Consider the following 18,587-nt stretch of genomic DNA (forward strand, 5'->3'; position numbering starts at 1 on the left):
AGGGAGCCCTGTAATATACTGGAGGGAGGAGGCCCTGTAATATACTGGAGGAGGAGGCCCTGTAATATACAGGAGGAGGAGGGGGGCCCTGTAATATACTGGAGGAGGAGGCCCTGTAATATACTGGAGGAGGCGGGGGGCCCCTGTAATATACTGGAGGAGGAGGCCCCTGTAATATACTGGAGGAGGAGGAGGCCCTGTAATATACTGGAGGAGGAGGAGGCCCTGTAATATACTGAAGGAGGAGGAGGGGGCCCTGTAATATACTGGAGGAGGGGGGAGGCCCTGTAATATACTGGAGGAGGAGGAGGGGGGCCCTGTAATGTACTGGAGGAGGAGGGCCCTGTAATATACTGGAGGAGGCGGGGGGCCCCTGTAATATACTGGAGGAGGAGGCCCTGTAATATACTGGAGGAGGAGGGGGAGGCCCTGTAATATACTGGAGGAGGAGGGGTCCCTGTAATATACTGGAGGAAGAGGCCTTGTAATATACTGGAGGAGGAGGAGGAGGCCCTGTAATATACTGGAGTGGGCCCTGTAATATACTGGAGGAGGAGGCCCTGTAATATACTGAAGGAGGAGGAAGGGGACCCCTGTAATATACTGGAGGAGGCCCTGTAATATACTGGAGGAGGAGGAGGAGGCCCTGTAATATACTGGAGGAGGAGGAGGAGAGCCCTGTAATATACTGGGAGGAGGAGGGGGGCCCTGTAATATACTGGAGGAGGAGGAGGAGGGGACCTGTAATATACTGGAGGGAGAAGGAGGCCCTGTAATATACTGGAGGAGGAGGAGGGGGCCCTGTAATATACTGGAGGAGGAGGAGGCCCTGTAATATACTGAAGGAGGAGGGGGCCCTGTAATATACCGGAGGAGGGGGGCCCCTGTAATATACTGGAGGAGAAGGAGGCCCTGTAATATACTGGAGGAGGAGGAGGCCCTGTAATATACTGGAGGAGGAGGAGGCCTTGTAATATACTGGAGGAGGAGGAGGAGGGCCCTGTAATATACTGGAGGAGGAGGAGGCCCTGTAATATACTGGAGGAGAAGGAGGAGGCCCTGTAATATACTGGAGGAGGAGGAGGAGGCCCTGTAATATACTGGAGGAGGAGGGGGCCCTGTAATATACTGGAGGAGGAGGAGGGGGGACCTGTAATATACTGGAGGAGAAGGAGGCCCTGTAATATACTGGAGAGGAGGAGGAGGGGGCCCTGTAATATACTGGAGGAGGAGGAGGCCCTGTAATATACTGAAGGAGGAGGGGGCCCTGTAATATACCGAGAGGAGGGGGCCCTGTAATATACTGGAGGAGAAGGAAGCCCTGTAATATACTGGAGGAGGAGGAGGCCCTGTAATATTACTGGAGGAGGAGGAGGCCTTGTAATATACTGGAGGAGGAGGAGGAGGCCCTGTTAATATACTGGAGGAGGAGGAGGCCCTGTAATATACTGGAGGAGAAGGAGGCCCTGTAATATACTGGAGGAGAAGGAGGGCCCTGTAATATACTGGAGGAGGAGGAGGCCCTGTAATATACTGGAGGAGGAGGGGGCCCTGTAATATACTGGGAGGAGGAGGAGGGGGGGACCTGTAATATACTGGAGGAGGAGGAGGCCCTGTAATATACTGGAGGAGGAGGAGGGGGGCCCTGTAATATACTGGAGGAGGAGGAGAGGCCTTGTAATATACTGAAGGAGGAGGGGGGCCCTGTAATATACTGGAGGAGGAGGGGGCCCTGTAATATACTGGAGGAGGAGGAGGGGGCCCTGTAATATACTGGAGGAGGGGGCCCTGTAATATACTGGGAGGAGGAGGAGGCCTTGTAATATACTGGAGGAGGAGGGCCCTGTAATATACTGGAGGGAGGAGGGGGCGGGCCCTGTAATATACTGGAGGAGGGGGCCCTGTAATATCCTGGAGGAGGAGGAGGAGGCCCTGTAATATACTGGAGGAGGAGGGGGCCCTGTAATATACTGGAGGAGGAGGAGGCCCTGTAATATACTGGAGGAGGAGGAGGGGGGCCCTGTAATATACTGGAGGAGGAGGAGGGGGGCCCTGTAATATACTGGAGGAGGGAGGAGGCCCTGTAATATACTGAAGGAGGAGGGGGCCCTGTAATATACTGGAGGAGGAGGGGGCCCTGTAATATACTGGAGCGAGGGAGGAGGGGGTCCCTGTAATATACTGGAGGAGGGGGCCCTGTAATATACTGGAGGAGGAGGAGGCCTTGTAATATACTGGAGGAGGAGGAGGAGGCCCTGTAATATACTGTAGGTGGGTGTTGCTCTGATTTTTCTCCATTGGTCTTCTCTCGCAGGTCATGTACAGGGTCATCCAGGTGGCAGAGGGTCAACTTGATGGCCCAGACCGGAGGGCTCGGGTGCCATCAGTGGGTTTCCAGCAGCTCAGTCCCATGACTCAGGTGAGTCCCGGCCGCTCTCTCGTGCAATGTTTCATGTGAGGTTGAAATTTAATGCCCCCCTCACCCCACAGGCCGTCATCCAAGGAGCGTTTACCAGCGAGGATGCCGGGGAGAGTGAGGCCGCCACAGAGACCCCACTACACCTATTTTCCCCACCGCTGCGGTGGCCGACACCAGCACATCGGTCGGAGCAGGAGCCACCCGCCACCACTGTGGTCACTACACAGAACAGTGAAGCCCTACTGGGCCAGGCGGCATCCACCGGTACGGGTAAGACCTGGCGGTGCCATCACATGACTGTTGCCGGCACACACTGTACTCCTCCACATTCTCCTCACAGGTCAGTTCTTTGTCATGATGTCTCCTCAAGACGTCCTGCAGGGGGGAGCTCAGCGATCCATAGCACCTCGGACTCACCCCTACTCCCCGTGAGTACCTGCCATGTGGTCCTGGGGTTCATATATTTAGAAGGTCTTAGTAATGGGGATAGGACTTGTGTCCTTACAGGAAATCAGACGGTCCCCGGCACCACACGTGACGAGAAAAGAAGAGAGCGCAGCACAATGAAGGTGAGGCCTAGTACTGCTGTGCCCCTCCTCTAGGGGGGCGTCCTGTACCTTCTAGGGTAACCCTATATCTGGATATCCCTTATATCAGGGTAACCCTATATCTGTATCTTCACAGTGGAACGTCGACGTCGGGATAAGATCAACAACTGGATTGTTCAGCTCTCCAAGATCATCCCGGACTGCTCCATGGAGAACACAAAGTCTGGTCAGGTGTGTGCGACTCTACCATTGCAGGGGAGGTGATGGGGAGGAGCCGCAGAGTGTCGGGGAGGTGATGGGGAGGAGCCGCAGAGTGTCGGGGAGGTGATGGGGAGGAGCCGCAGAGTGTCGGGGAGGTGATGGGGAGGAGCCGCAGAGTGATGGGGAGGAGCTGCAGATTATTGGATGAGGTGATGGGGAGGAGCCGCAGAGTGTCGGGAAGGTGATGGGGAGGAGCCGCAGAGTGTCGGGGAGGTGATGGGAGGAGCCGCAGAGTGTCGGGGAGGGTGACGGGGAGGAGCCGCAGAGTGTCGGGGAGGTGATGGGGAGGGAGCCGCAGAGTGTCCGGGGAGGTGATGGGGAGGAGCCGCAGAGTGTCGGGGAGGGTGATGGGGAGGAGCCGCAGAGTGTCGGGGAGGTGATTGGGGAGGACACACCAGCGTGTCGGGGGAGGTGATGGCGAGGGAGCCGCGCAGAGTGTCGGGGAGGTGATGGGGAGGAGCCGCAGAGTGTCGGAGGAGGTGATGGCGAGGACACACAGCGTGTCGGGGAGGTGATGGGGAGGAGCCGCAGAGTGTCGGGGAGGTGATGGCGAGGAGCCGCAGAGTGTCGGGGAGGTGATGGCGAGGAGCCGCAGAGTGTCGGGGAGGTGATGGGGGAGGGACACACAGCGTGTCGGGAGGTGATGGCGAGGACACACAGCGTGTCGGGGAGGTGATGGCGAGGACACACAGCGTGTCGGGGAGGTTGATGGCGAGGACACGCAGAGTGTCGGGGAGGTGATGGCGAGGAGCCGCAGAGTGTCGGGGAGGTGATGGGGAGGAGCCGCAGAGTGTCGGGGAGGTGATGGGGAGGAGCCGCAGAGTGTCGGGGAGGTGATGGCGAGGACACGCAGAGTGTCAGGGAGGTGATTGGCGAGGACACGCAGAGGTGTCAGGGGAGGTGATGGGGAGGAGCCGCAGAGTGTCGGGTGAGGTGATGGCGAGGAGCCGCAGAGTGTCGGGGAGTGATGGGGAGGGAGCCGCAGAGTGTCGGGGAGGTGATGGGGGAGGAGCCGCAGAGTGTCGGGGAGGTGATGGCGAGGGACACGCAGAGTGTCAGGGGAGGTGATGGGCGAGGACACGCAGAGTGTCGGGGGAGGTGATGGGGAGGAGCCGGCAGAGTGTCGGGGAGGGTGATGGCGAGGAGCCGCAGAGTGTCGGAGGAGGTGATGGGGAGGAGCCGCAGAGTGTCGGGGAGGTCGATGGGGAGGACACCCATCATCTGTTTCCTAGGTTGGCATAACTCTCAGACCCCCCTACCCATGACTAGTCTGTCAGATCCTCATGTTACATCTTGTCTCCGTCTTGTAGAGTAAGGGTGGCATCCTCTCTAAAGCCTGTGACTACATCCAGGAATTGCGCCAGGGGAACCTGCGCCTGTGTCCGAGGAGCTGCAGAATGTGGAGCAGCTGCAGATGGACAATGAGGTGCCTGCGGCAGCAGGTGAGCGGCGTGGGCAGGGGGAGGCGAGGTGGGGGAGGGACACCATGGTGACTGTTTCACATTTCCCTTAGGTGGAGGAGCTGAAGAACAAGAACCTGATTCTCCGAGCTCAGCTTCGACATCACGGGGTGGAAAATTGTCATTAAGAATGACGCCCGCTGACGGAGCTGCCCTTGGAGGTCCAGATCAATGGACAGCGGGACCAAGAGTTCCCAGCCTGCAACGAGTGTCCCTGGCCACATGTATGATAGCGCACTGTAAATACGCCCGGAGGAGACTCGTGGGACGAGCTGTAGAAAATGTATATTTTGTCACTTTTTTGTACTTGTCGTTGTGCTGACTCCGCCCTCTCTCTGCTCGGCGCTGACCGTGGCTGTCACTTTGTTTTTATTAGATTGAATTGTGCTGTACAGTCCCTGCCGCTTCCTGTTCTCATTGAGGACTCCGCCTCCATATGGTACACAACCAATTGTAACCTAGATGACAGGGCTGTGACATAAAACATTACAATCAAATACACTGGAACATCTGGTGCTGCATCGGGTGCGGGGGGACTCTCAAAACATAAGTAGGGCCGGCTGTAGCAATGTGTTAGTGTGACCGCTCTTACCGTGGGCCGGCTGTACCAATGTGTTAGCAGTGTGACCGCTCTTACCGTGGGCCGGCTGTAGCAATGTGTTAGTGTGGACCGCTTCTTACCGTGGGCCGGCTGTACCAATGTGTTAGCAGTGGTGACCGCTCTTACCGTGGGCCGGCCGTACCAATGAGTTAGGCAGTGTGAACCGCTCTTACCGTGGGCCGGCTGTACCAATGAGTTAGCAGTGTGACCGCTCTTACCGTGGTCCGGCTGTACCAATGTGTTAGCAGTGTGACCGCTCTTACCGTGGGCCGGCTGTAGCAATGTGTTAGTGTGACCGCTCTTACCGTGGGCCGGCTGTACCAATGAGTTAGCAGTGTGACCGCTCTTACCGTGGTCCGGCTGTACCAATGAGTTAGCAGTGTGACCGCTCTTACCGTGGGCCGGCTTGTACCAATGTGTTAGCGGTGTGACCGCTCTTACCGTGGGCCGACTGTAGCAATGTGTTAGTGTGACCGCTCTTACCGTGGGCCGGCTGTACCAATGAGTTAGCAGTGTGACCGCTCTTACCGTGGCCGGCTGTACCAATGAGTTAGCAGTGTGACCGCTCTTACCGTGGGCCGGCTGTACCAATGTGTTAGCAGTGTGACCGCTCTTACCGTGGGCCGGCTGTACCAATGTGTTAGCAGTGTGACCGCTCTTACCGTGGGCCGGCTGTAACCAATGTGTTTAGCAGTGTGACCCGCTCTTACGTGGTCCGACTGTAGCAATGTGTTAGTGTGACCGCTCTTACGTGGGCCGGCTGTACCAATGAGTTAGCAGTGTGACCGCTCTTACCGTGGGCCGGCTGTACCAATGTGTTAGCAGTGTTGACCGCTCTTACCGTGGTCCGGCTGTACCAATGAGTTAGCAGTGTGACCGCTCTTACCGTGGGCCGGCTGTACCAATGTGTTAGCAGTGTGACCGCTCTTACCGTGGTCCGGCTGTACCCAATGAGTTAGCAGTGTGACCGCTCTTACCGTGGGCCGGCTGTACCAATTGTGTTAGCAGTGTGACCGCTCTTACCGTGGTCCGGCTGTACCAATGAGTTAGCAGTGTGACCGCGTCTTACCGTGGGCCGGCTGTAGCAATGTGTTAGTGTGACCGCTCTTACCGTGTGGCCGGCTTGTACCAATGCGTTAGCAGGTGTGACCGCTCTTACCGTGGGCCGGCTGTACCAATGCGTTAGCAGTGTGACCGCTCTTACCGTGGTCCGGCTGTACCAATGAGTTAGCAGTGTGACCGCTCTTACCGTGGGCCGGCTGTACCAATGTGTTAGCAGTGTGACCGCTCTTACCGTGGTCCGGCTGTACCAAATGAGTTAGCAGTGTGACCGCTCTTACGTGGGGCCGGCTGTACCAATGTGTTAGCAGTGTGACCGCTCTTACCGTGGGCCGGCTGTACCAATGTGTTAGCAGTGTGACCGCTCTTACCGTGGTCCGGCTGTACCAATGTGTTAGCAGTGTGACCGCTTCTTACCGTGGGCCGGCTGTACCAATGTGTTAGCAGTGTGACCGCTTCTTACCGTGGGCCGGCTGTACCAATGAGTTAGCAGTGTGACCGCTCTTACCGTGGGCCGGCTGTACCAATGTGTTAGCAGTGTGACCGCTCTTACCGTGGGCCGGCTGTACCAATGTGTTAGCAGTGTTCACTGCTCTTACCGTGGGGCCGGCTGTACCAATGTGTTAGCAGTGTGACCGCTCTTACCGTGGGCCGGCTGTACCAATGTGTTAGCAGTGTGACCGCTCTTACCGTGGGCCGGCGTCAGGTCACATAGAGGGATAATAGGCACATCCTGCTTTAGCCCCGGCTGATAACAGAGAACACAGAGTGCGGAGAAAGGATAGAAAACCCTCTTTATAGTGGGGGAAGGGTACAAATGGTTTCCTCCTGGATTGTCTGCTCCGGGCTGCACTGCCCTCATTGTCCTGCGTCTCTAGAGCTGGGAGAGCCGAACAGGATGCCTCACTGGCCCTTTGTAGGTCCTAGGGCCACAGCAGTATGGCCTGGAGGCTTAGACCAGGTAACCAGAGTGCACGGAGTAGATTGAGGAGTGCAGAGCGGGACCTGGATTCTCTTCGCTGCCTGTAAGGCTCTCTTCTGAGTTGCTTGTGGACTCCTCCAATCCTGGGCCTTGTTGCCTACTGGTGGTGGACACCTCTAGGGTGGGACAGATGGGGGCTTGATGCTGCTGCCACACTGTACAGGATGTGAGGAAGCCTTCTGCTGGACATGGAGCTTCTGGTCAAATGGTGCTGTCCAGAAGACAGATTGTCCACAACTGTGGAGAATGACATACTAGTGTAAGAAAGAGAAGTGAAGCCCCTCAAGAACAACTGCCTAGAAAGCACAGGAAATGTAGCGGGTGCCAGTGGTCCCCACCAAATCACAAATGGCATGTGGTACTTTGCAGGGCTTAAACTTTGACTTGCTTTTCTGCACCTCCTCGAGGCCGTCTCTATTTGCAACCTCTGCACCTTCTCTAAGCAATTTTCCCATCCACCATCACTTCACCTTGAGACTGTACCCATCCACAACCTTTGCAACCTCTTCAAGACCCTCCCTTCTGCCATCACTGTACTACCATGAGACTCTCTCCCCATCTTCCACCTCTGCACCTCATCGAGACTCTCCCCACCAGTTCATCTCTGCACCTCCTTGACACTATCCCTATCTTCCATCTCTACACCTCCTTGAGACTCTCCCCATCTGCCGTTGCTGTACCACCTTGAGACTGCCCCATGCGCCACGTTTTTGAGTTTCTCCCCATCTTCCCCCCTCTTTATCTCCTCTATGCTGTTCCCATCTGCCATCTCTGCACCTCCTCGAGACTCTCCCCATCAGTCATCTCTGCACCTCATCGAGACTCTCCCCATCAGTCATCTCTGCACCTCATCGAGACTCTCCCCATCAGTCATCTCTGCACCTCATCGAGACTCTCCCCATCAGTCATCTCTGCACCTCATCGAGACTCTCCCCCATCAGTCATCTCTGCACCTCATCGAGACTCTCCCCATCAGTCATCTCTGCACCTCATCGAGACTCTCCCCATCAGTCATCTCTGCAACCTCATCGAGACTCTCCCCATCAGTCATCTCTGCACCTCATCGAGACTCTCCCCATCAGTCATCTCTGCACCTCCTCGAGACTCTCCCCATCAGTCATCTCTGCAACCTCATCGAGACTCTCCCCATCAGTCATTCTCTGCACCTCCTCGAGACTCTCCCCATCAGTCATCTCTGCACCTCCTCGAGACTCTCCCCATCAGTCATCTCTGCACCTCCTCGAGACTCTCCCCATCAGTCATCTCTGCACCTCATCGAGACTCTCCCCATCAGTCATCTCTGCACCTCATCGAGACCCCCCCCCCCATCTGCTGTCACTATACCACCTTGAGATTGCCCAGGCACCACGTTTTTGAGTTTCTCCCCATCTGCCATCTCTGCATGTCCTCGAGACTCTCGCCATCACTCATCTCTGCACCTCCTCGAGACTCTCCCCATCTGCCATCTCTGCATCTCCTTGACACTATCCCCATCTTCGACTTCTACACCTCATCGAGACTCTCCCCATCAGTCATCTCTGCACCTCATCGAGACTCTCCCCATCAGTCATCTCTGCACCTCATCGAGACTCTCCCCATCAGTCATCTCTGCACCTCATCGAGACTCTCCCCATCAGTCATCTCTGCACCTCATCGAGACTCTCCCCATCAGTCATCTCTGCACCTCATCGAGACTCTCCCCCATCAGTCATCTCTGCACCTCATCGAGACTCTCCCCATCAGTCATCTCTGCACCTCATCGAGACTCTCCCCATCAGTCATCTCTGCACCTCATCGAGACTCTCCCCATCAGTCATCTCTGCACCTCATCGAGACTCTCCCCATCAGTCATCTCTGCACCTCATCGAGACTCTCCCCATCAGTCATCTCTGCACCTCATCGAGACTCTCCCCATCAGTCATCTCTGCACCTCATCGAGACTCTCCCCATCAGTCATCTCTGCACCTCATCGAGACTCTCCCCCATCAGTCATCTCTGCACCTCATCGAGACTCTCCCCATCAGTCATCTCTGCACCTCATCGAGACTCTCCCCATCAGTCATCTCTGCACCTCATCGAGACTCTCCCCATCAGTCATCTCTGCACCTCATCGAGACTCTCCCCATGCAGTCATCTCTGCACCTCATCGAGACTCTCCCCCATCAGTCATCTCTGCACCTCATCGAGACTCTCCCCATCAGTCATCTCTGCACCTCCTCGAGACTCTCCCCCATCAGTCATCTCTGCACCTCCTCGAGACTCTCCCCCATCAGTCATCTCTGCACCTCATCGAGACTCTCCCCATCAGTCATCTCTGCACCTCCTCGAGACTCTCCCCATCAGTCATCTCTGCACCTCATCGAGACCCCCCCCATCTGCTGTCACTATACCACCTTGAGATTGCCCCAGGCACCACGTTTTTGAGTTTCTCCCCATCTGCCATCTCTGCATGTCCTCGAGACTCTCGCCATCACTCATCTCTGCACCTCCTCGAGACTCTCCCCATCTGCCATCTCTGCATCTCCTTGACACTATCCCCATCTTCGACTTCTACACCTCATCGAGACTCTCCCCATCAGTCATCTCTGCACCTCATCGAGACTCTCCCCATCAGTCATCTCTGCACCTCATCGAGACTCTCCCCATCAGTCATCTCTGCACCTCATCGAGACTCTCCCCATCAGTCATCTCTGCACCTCATCGAGACTCTCCCCATCAGTCATCTCTGCACCTCATCGAGACTCTCCCCATCAGTCATCTCTGCACCTCATCGAGACTCTCCCCATCAGTCATCTCTGCACCTCATCGAGACTCTCCCCATCAGTCATCTCTGCACCTCATCGAGACTCTCCCCATCAGTCATCTCTGCACCTCATCGAGACTCTCCCCATCAGTCATCTCTGCACCTCATCGAGACTCTCCCCATCAGTCATCTCTGCACCTCATCGAGACTCTCCCCATCAGTCATCTCTGCACCTCATCGAGACTCTCCCCATCAGTCATCTCTGCACCTCATCGAGACTCTCCCCATCAGTCATCTCTGCACCTCATCGAGACTCTCCCCATCAGTCATCTCTGCACCTCATCGAGACTCTCCCCATCAGTCATCTCTGCACCTCATCGAGACTCTCCCCATCAGTCATCTCTGCACCTCATCGAGACTCTCCCCATCAGTCATCTCTGCACCTCATCGAGACTCTCCCCATCAGTCATCTCTGCACCTCATCGAGACTCTCCCCATCAGTCATCTCTGCACCTCATCGAGACCCCCCCCCATCTGCTGTCACTATACCACCTTGAGATTGCCCCAGGCACCACGTTTTTGAGTTTCTCCCCATCTGCCATCTCTGCATGTCCTCGAGACTCTCGCCATCACTCATCTCTGCACCTCCTCGAGACTCTCCCCATCTGCCATCTCTGCATCTCCTTGACACTATCCCCATCTTCGACTTCTACACCTCATCGAGACTCTCCCCATCAGTCATCTCTGCACCTCATCGAGACTCTCCCCATCAGTCATCTCTGCACCTCATCGAGACTCTCCCCATCAGTCATCTCTGCACCTCATCGAGACTCTCCCCATCAGTCATCTCTGCACCTCATCGAGACTCTCCCCATCAGTCATCTCTGCACCTCATCGAGACTCTCCCCATCAGTCATCTCTGCACCTCATCGAGACTCTCCCCATCAGTCATCTCTGCACCTCATCGAGACTCTCCCCATCAGTCATCTCTGCACCTCATCGAGACTCTCCCCATCAGTCATCTCTGCACCTCATCGAGACTCTCCCCATCAGTCATCTCTGCACCTCATCGAGACTCTCCCCATCAGTCATCTCTGCACCTCATCGAGACTCTCCCCATCAGTCATCTCTGCACCTCATCGAGACTCTCCCCATCAGTCATCTCTGCACCTCATCGAGACTCTCCCCATCAGTCATCTCTGCACCTCATCGAGACTCTCCCCATCAGTCATCTCTGCACCTCATCGAGACTCTCCCCATCAGTCATCTCTGCACCTCATCGAGACTCTCCCCATCAGTCATCTCTGCACCTCATCGAGACTCTCCCCATCAGTCATCTCTGCACCTCATCGAGACTCTCCCCATCAGTCATCTCTGCACCTCATCGAGACTCTCCCCATCAGTCATCTCTGCACCTCCTCGAGACTCTCCCCACAGTCATCTCTGCACCTCCTCGAGACTCTCCCCATCAGTCATCTCTGCACCTCATCGAGACTCTCCCCATCAGTCATCTCTGCACCTCATCGAGACTCTCCCCAACAGTCATCTCTGCACCTCATCGAGACTCTCCCCATCAGTCATCTCTGCACCTCATCGAGACTCTCCCCATCAGTCATCTCTGCACCTCATCGAGACTCTCCCCATCAGTCATCTCTGCACCTCATCGAGACTCTCCCCATCAGTCATCTCTGCACCTCATCGAGACTCTCCCCATCAGTCATCTCTGCACCTCATCGAGACTCTCCCCATCAGTCATCTCTGCACCTCATCGACACTCTCCCCATCTTCCATCTCTGCACCTCCTGGAGACTCTCCCCATCTGCCGTTGCTGTACGACCTTGAGACTGCCCCATGTTTCTCCCCATCTCCCCCATCTTTATCTCCTCTAGGCTGTTCCCATCTGCCACCTCTACACTTCTTCGAGACTTTCCCCACCAGTACCTGTGCACTTCTTCCTGCCACTTTCCTCGGCTTTGCTGGTGTAGACACAAAACCAAGATGAAGAGCGCCAAGAGAACCAGTCCCATTATGAGAGTGATTGTGATCGCTGCAAAAATCCCCATTGATCCCAGGCCACCTGGAACACAGATAAGAGTCCACATGGCTCCTGGCACACCACATCCAATTCTCATCAATGTAGCTCAGGGACACAGACCTACACGTATGTAAAGCTCCACGGCACACGTCTGGGATCCCAGCTGGTTGGTGACGGTACATCGGTAGAGGCCAGAAGTCTCTGATGTGAGGTTTGTCAGCATGGTGGAGGCGTGATACTCTGCAGGGACAGTAGTGGGGTCAGGGTTAGAATGAGTGGGACTCGCACTGTAGTTCAGTTCTTAGTCCTCGACGTGTTACCTGAGAACGACAATGCAGGGAGGAGCAGAAAAACCGCACATGTGACTGATGCTGAAGGCTTACCTATAACCTTTACCTACCCTGGTGGTCCCACTGCAGCATAGCAATGGCTTAACTTCAATAGTAACGGTTAATTAGTACAATCAGCCGCTTCGTAATCTGCCGCAACTTTGGCTGCGACTATCCTGCCAACCTGCACCATCAAAAGATGAGCCATCTGGAGACAACAGGAGACGTGCCGAGATGCTTACAGCTGCCCAGATTCTTTGTGACTCTCCAGGCCACGAGCTCGGCCATGTTTCTTGCTCTCTCGCACAAGTCCTGTGGGTTATGCAGAAGTCCTTACGCTCCATCCTGACATCCCGTCCAGCACTCAGATTAAGAAGTCCCTTAATGGAACGACAGATATTCTCCTACCTCACTCTGCAGGTCATGTCCTGCCATCTTTAGAAGGTCTGAGGTCAAACTACGTGCTAGTAGTGGTAATGGAGAGCGTGTCTTAGGGATCTCGAAGGATGGAAGGAGTGCAACATCAACGACACCAAGTAATTCCTTCTAGCTCTCTCGTTTGGCTTCATTTTCTTGAGTCCTCTGTAATTCCAAGAAGAGAATTGTCTCCCAAATGTTCTGCAGTCAGTGAGACATTCAGAAGTCCATGAGGATGATGGGAAAAGGCTCCTTAGACCCTGGTCTTCAGCAGAATCAGGCCGATACTGGGTGATCGGGGATAGCTGATGGGGTATCTGCTATGACTCCATCTGCAGGAGCCACGTGCCAGAAGATCACAGGCTCAATAATGACCAAGAAGTCTCAGTTATCATCGAGGAAGAGAAGGTAATGATTGTAAAACCCTCGGAGGTGTTCGTGACGCCTCCCCCAAAAGGTCCTCCAGATTAGCAAATCGAGTTTATTCTGAATTTCCCAAAAGTTTCACATTTCGTTGACTCTGGACTATGCGGCTCATCCTGAACAAATGACTGGAAATGATGGCGGCCACTTTACTGGTCAGAAGATTGGATCACGTAACCTCATGGCGATGGACTTCCCATAATGACTCCCTCTAGCACAGCCAATCAGAAAGGGCCATAGTTGTGAGGTCACTGATGATGTCATTGTCACTATGAAACAGGAAGTACTACAATTATGTGACACAGATAAGAGAGGACGCCAGAGACCGAGGAGAGATGCTCGAATAGTGTCAGTAAGGGGGAGGGGAAACGAGAAATGTATACATGTTAGAGAGAGATAGGAGCGGGTCAGTTAGGCAGCCATTGCTGAGTGTGAGCGTCTCATAGTCCGGGGGGGGGGGGGGGGTAATGTATATACTGTCTATTGGAGAGAGATAGGCGTTGGTCAGTTAGGCCAGCACAGGCAGCCATTGCTAATGGTCGGTGCTGTTGTATCTCTTCTATTATCTTCCATTCATCTTCTCCACTGGCCTGAATCCTGGTGCTTGTCGTGACCGCAGCTTCTAATACAGACGTCACTCATAGAGCTGGATGAGTCTCTGGAGATTCGTTTGTTTCGGATGGATTGGTCCAAGGGTTTCTTTTAGGCTGAACGTGTTGGTTTAGAACCAGAAGTGAGATTATTATATCATGGGGTCTCTTTGGTCTCCAGAGTATAATCGGTGGAGGCCCCCGGGGAGGTGGAAACAAACACTTATACTCACCTTCCCTCAGACCACACTATGTACGGGTCCTCCTCTGACCTCTTCCAGCCTTATGGGTGACAATCATAGTGGTCACATCATGGTCATGAGACTCACTACGCCCCATGTGACACCGAGGCCCAATGACAGGAGGTCCAGAGGTTATGTTTCTACACCTCCCATGGCCTTCCACCATCTTTTTGATATTACTCATTTTGGCCTAGTCTGGATCAGTCCCAAAGGTTTGCTCACCTCTATTTGCTCGTTGCTTTTCATTGTCTATTGCACCACCCAAAGTTTCCATATATTTCTCTACAACAGCCAACTGCTACTGAAAGGGGATCATTGTAATAGCTTTCACTTCTACCACCTGTCCATCTCTCGTTGTCACTTTGACATTACTAAGGCTCTGTAGGTGTCACAGAAAGGAGTTGGACACGGCCCTAGCGGCCCTCAGAACACCGTGCCATGGGACATGTTTCATTTACACCAAATCAAATCTGATCCCAGAAGTTTCAGCTTTTTGCTTTCATATACAATAATGTCCATGTAAAGGACTAGAAGACGTCTGGCGTTATCAGTGTCCTCCATAGAACTCATTCCTCCATAAACGCCAATATCGGTCAGTCCCCTTGGCTTTAGCTGGACCTCTTTCAAGAGAAGCTTCCTAGTCCTTGAGGTCATTGGGCAGGGGTTCATGAGGACTGGCCATTAAATTGGGGCAGTGTCTTCTAAACCCCATTGTAGACCAATCGCATGATGTATCCGTAGCGTCTTATACAGGACTGTCCTAAGCTCGTCCTGCTGGACACCTTTAACTCTACGATTGGACCTGTCATTCCATCGATAATAGAGCTGGGGTCATGGTCAGCCCTCTGTTTTTGGGAGTTGCACCAATAAATAGCCTGAGCTGAATCCCATAGTTCTTTCTGACTATTAGATCAGATCTCTGTTTTGGAAACACCCTAAAACACAAAGGAGAAAAGAAGTTAAAGGAACAGATTATAGCCAGGGTGGATTGGCGTGTCTCAGCAGTAACAGCGGCCTAAATTAAAGAATCCTTAAAGATCAGAGAGGTTTGGCTCAGACGGAACGTAATCAGCCCTGAAGAATGAAATCTGAATCCTCAGGTCTTCTTCTAAGAGACCAGCCGGATGAGCGTATCCTCTGACGAGAATGCAATGCCAACAGAATCAACTGGCAGTACTGGATCCACCATACACTCCTGACGTGTCTCCACCTTCTTGTTATAATCCTTCTTGGCCGGGGGAGCTTGGATTCATTTCTTCAGAGGTCTCTCAGGTGAAAAATATACAATTCCCAGCCATGAAGACCTCCAGTCTCAGAAGGGAATCCTTTATTCATTCCCTCTCCAGATGTCATTTCAGTGGATGAGAGTTGAGAGACGTAGGTTAGCGTCTATTGCCCTCTCTACTGTGGTTGTGGATTGCATGGAAGCCTCTAGAAGACCCAATGCCAAAACCACTCCTGGTGTGCAGATACTGATGTCCTCCTGGTGTACAGATACTAATGTCCCCCAGGTATACAAATACTAATGTCCCCCAGGTGTACAGATACTGATGACCTCCCGGTGTACAGATAGTAATGTCCTCCAGGTGTACAGACACTAATGTCCTCCCGGTGTACAGATACTGATGTCCTCCCAGTGTACAGATACTATGTCCTTCCAATGTACAGATACTAATGTCCTCCCGGTGTACAGATACTGATGTCCTCTCTGTGTACAGATACTGATGTCCTCCCAGTGTACAGATACTGATGTCCTCCCGGTGTACAGATACTGATGTCCTCCCGGTGTACAGATACTGATGTCCTCCCGGTGTACAGATACTGATGTCCTCTCTGTGTACAGATACTGATGTCCTCCCGGTGTACAGATACTGATGTCCTCCCGGTGTACAGATACTGATGTCCTCCCGGTGTACAGATACTGATGTCCTCCCGGTGTACAGATACTGATGTCCTCCCAGTGTACAGATACTATGTCCTTCCGGTGTACAGATACTAATGTCCTCCCGGTGTACAGATACTGATGTCCTCCCGGTGTACAGATACTGATGTCCTCCCGGTATACAGATACTGATGTCCTCTCAGTGTACAGATACTGATGACCTCCCGGTACACAGATACTGATGTCCTCCCTGTGTACAGACACTAATGTCCCCCAGGTGTACAGATACTAATGTCCTCCTGGTGTACAGATACTATGTCCTCCCGGTGTACAGATACTGATGTCCTCTCAGTGTAGTCCTCCCAGTGTACAGATACTGATGTCCTCCCGGTGTACAGATACTGATGTCCTCTCGGTGTAGTCCTCCCGGTGTACAGATACTGATGTCCTCTCGGTGTAGTCCTCCCAGTGTACAGATACTGATGTCCTCCTGGTGTACAGATACTAATGTCCCCCAGGTATACAAATACTAATGTCCCCCAGGTGTACAGATACTGATGACCTCCCGGTGTACAGATACTAATGTCCTCCTGGTGTACAGATACTATGTCCTCCCGGTGTACAGATACTGATGTCCTCTCAGTGTAGTCCTCCCAGTGTACAGATACTGATGTCCTCCCGGTGTACAGATACTGATGTCCTCTCGGTGTAGTCCTCCCAGTGTACAGATACTGATGTCCTCCCGGTGTACAGATACTGATGTCCTCTCGGTGTACAGATACTGATGTCCTCCCGGTGTACAGATACTGATGTCCTCCCGGTGTACAGATACTGATGTCCTCCCGGTGTACAGATACTGATGTCCTCCCGGTGTACAGATACTGATGTCCTCCCGGTGTACAGATACTGATCTCCTCCCGGTGTACAGATACTGATGTCCTCCCGGTGTACAGATACTGATGTCCTCCCGGTGTACAGATACTGATGTCCTCCCGGTGTACAGATACTGATTTCCTCCGGGTGTACAGATACTGATGTCCTCTCGGTGTACAGATACTGATGTCCTCCCGGTGTACAGATACTGATGTCCTCCCGGTGTACAGATACTGATGTCCTCCCGGTGTACAGATACTGATGTCCTCTCGGTGTACAGATACTGATGTCCTCTCGGTGTACAGATACTGATGTCCTCTCGGTGTACAGATACTGATGTCCTCTCGGTGTACAGATACTGATGTCCTCCTGGTGTACAGATACTGATGTCCTCCCGGTGTACAGATACTGATGTCCTCTCGGTGTACAGATACTGATGTCCTCCCGGTGTACAGATACTGATGTCCTCCCGATGTACAGATACTGATGTCCTCTCGGTGTACAGATACTGATCTCCTCCCGGTGTACAGATACTAATGTCCTCCCGGTGTACAGATACTATGTCCTTCCGGTACACAGATACTGATCTCCTCCCGGTGTACAGATACTGATGTCCTCTCGGTGTACAGATACTGATGTCCTCCCGGTGTACAGATACTGATGTCCTCCCGATGTACAGATACTGATGTCCTCTCGGTGTACAGATACTGATCTCCTCCCGGTGTACAGATACTAATGTCCTCCCGGTGTACAGATACTGATGTCCTCCCGGTGTACAGATACTGATGTCCTCTCGGTGTACAGATACTGATGTCCTCTCGGTGTACAGATACTGATGTCCTCCCGGTGTACAGATACTATGTCCTCCCGGTGTAGTCCTCGCAGTCTACAGATTCTAATGCCCTCCTTATTTTCAAACCTCCCCAGTTTCAGACCGCGCCTGCTGAGTCTCCCCGGCTTTGTAATGCACATAACGCAGTCGGAATGCTGCTCTGAAGGCTGATACAGGCAACTACTCACCTTCCTGGGTGCTGATGAGCGGGTGAGCAATGGGCAAGATTTTCTCCCATCTGATATTTGGTGTTGGGATTCCTTCTGTCACTGAACATCTCAGCCGGATGTTTCCTCCTTCTTGCCCATGGCCATCACTGGAACAGTCAGGAGGGGAGGGCGGAACTGTAGGAACAAGGCAAGAAATGAGGGGCAGGAGACAGAATACAGACGGTACGTGCTCCATCATATCATGTATTCTCAGAAGCGTCACAGTCATTGCACACAATGGTTATGATGAGGGTGTAGTTATCGGGGTGACCCCTCCTCCTCTCTATGGTTATGATGAGGGTGTGGTTATCAGGGTGACCCCTCCTCCTCTCTATGGATATGATGAGGGTGTAGTTATCAGGGTGACCCCTCCTCCTCTCTATGGTTATGATGAGGGTGTAGTTATCGGGGTGACTCCTCCTCCTCTCTATGGTTATGATGAGGGTGTAGTTATCAGGGTGACCCCTCCTCCTCTCTATGGTTATGATGAGGGTGTAGTTATCGGGGTGACTCCTCCTCCTCTCTATGGATATGATGAGGGTGTAGTTATCAAGGTGACCCCTCCTCCTCTCTATGGTTATGATGAGGGTGTGGTTATCAGGGTGACCCCTCCTCCTCTCTATGGTTATGATGAGGGTGTAGTTATCAGGGTGACCCCTCCTCCTCTCTATGGATATGATGA

General features: G+C 53.5%; 1 protein-coding gene and 1 pseudogene across 1 annotated transcript; one reads left to right on the forward strand and one right to left on the reverse strand.

The window, feature by feature from the left end:
- The first annotated feature begins 2,317 nt into the window (after positions 1–2,317).
- USF1 (upstream transcription factor 1) lies at positions 2,318–5,085 on the forward strand. Its single transcript, XM_075261559.1, is given in 13 exon segments — positions 2,318–2,359; positions 2,362–2,553; positions 2,555–2,566; positions 2,568–2,621; positions 2,623–2,683; positions 2,760–2,847; positions 2,927–2,988; positions 3,104–3,198; positions 4,539–4,607; positions 4,610–4,657; positions 4,659–4,670; positions 4,742–4,804; positions 4,806–5,085. Coding segments are annotated over 13 exon segments (825 nt in total). The 3' UTR covers positions 4,833–5,085.
- LOC142187357 (uncharacterized) overlaps positions 4,982–18,587 on the reverse strand; it is a 30,567-nt pseudogene continuing 16,961 nt past the window's right edge.

This window comes from Leptodactylus fuscus, unplaced genomic scaffold (assembly GCF_031893055.1).
Source record: "Leptodactylus fuscus isolate aLepFus1 unplaced genomic scaffold, aLepFus1.hap2 HAP2_SCAFFOLD_200, whole genome shotgun sequence".
NCBI lineage: Eukaryota > Metazoa > Chordata > Amphibia > Anura > Leptodactylidae > Leptodactylus > Leptodactylus fuscus.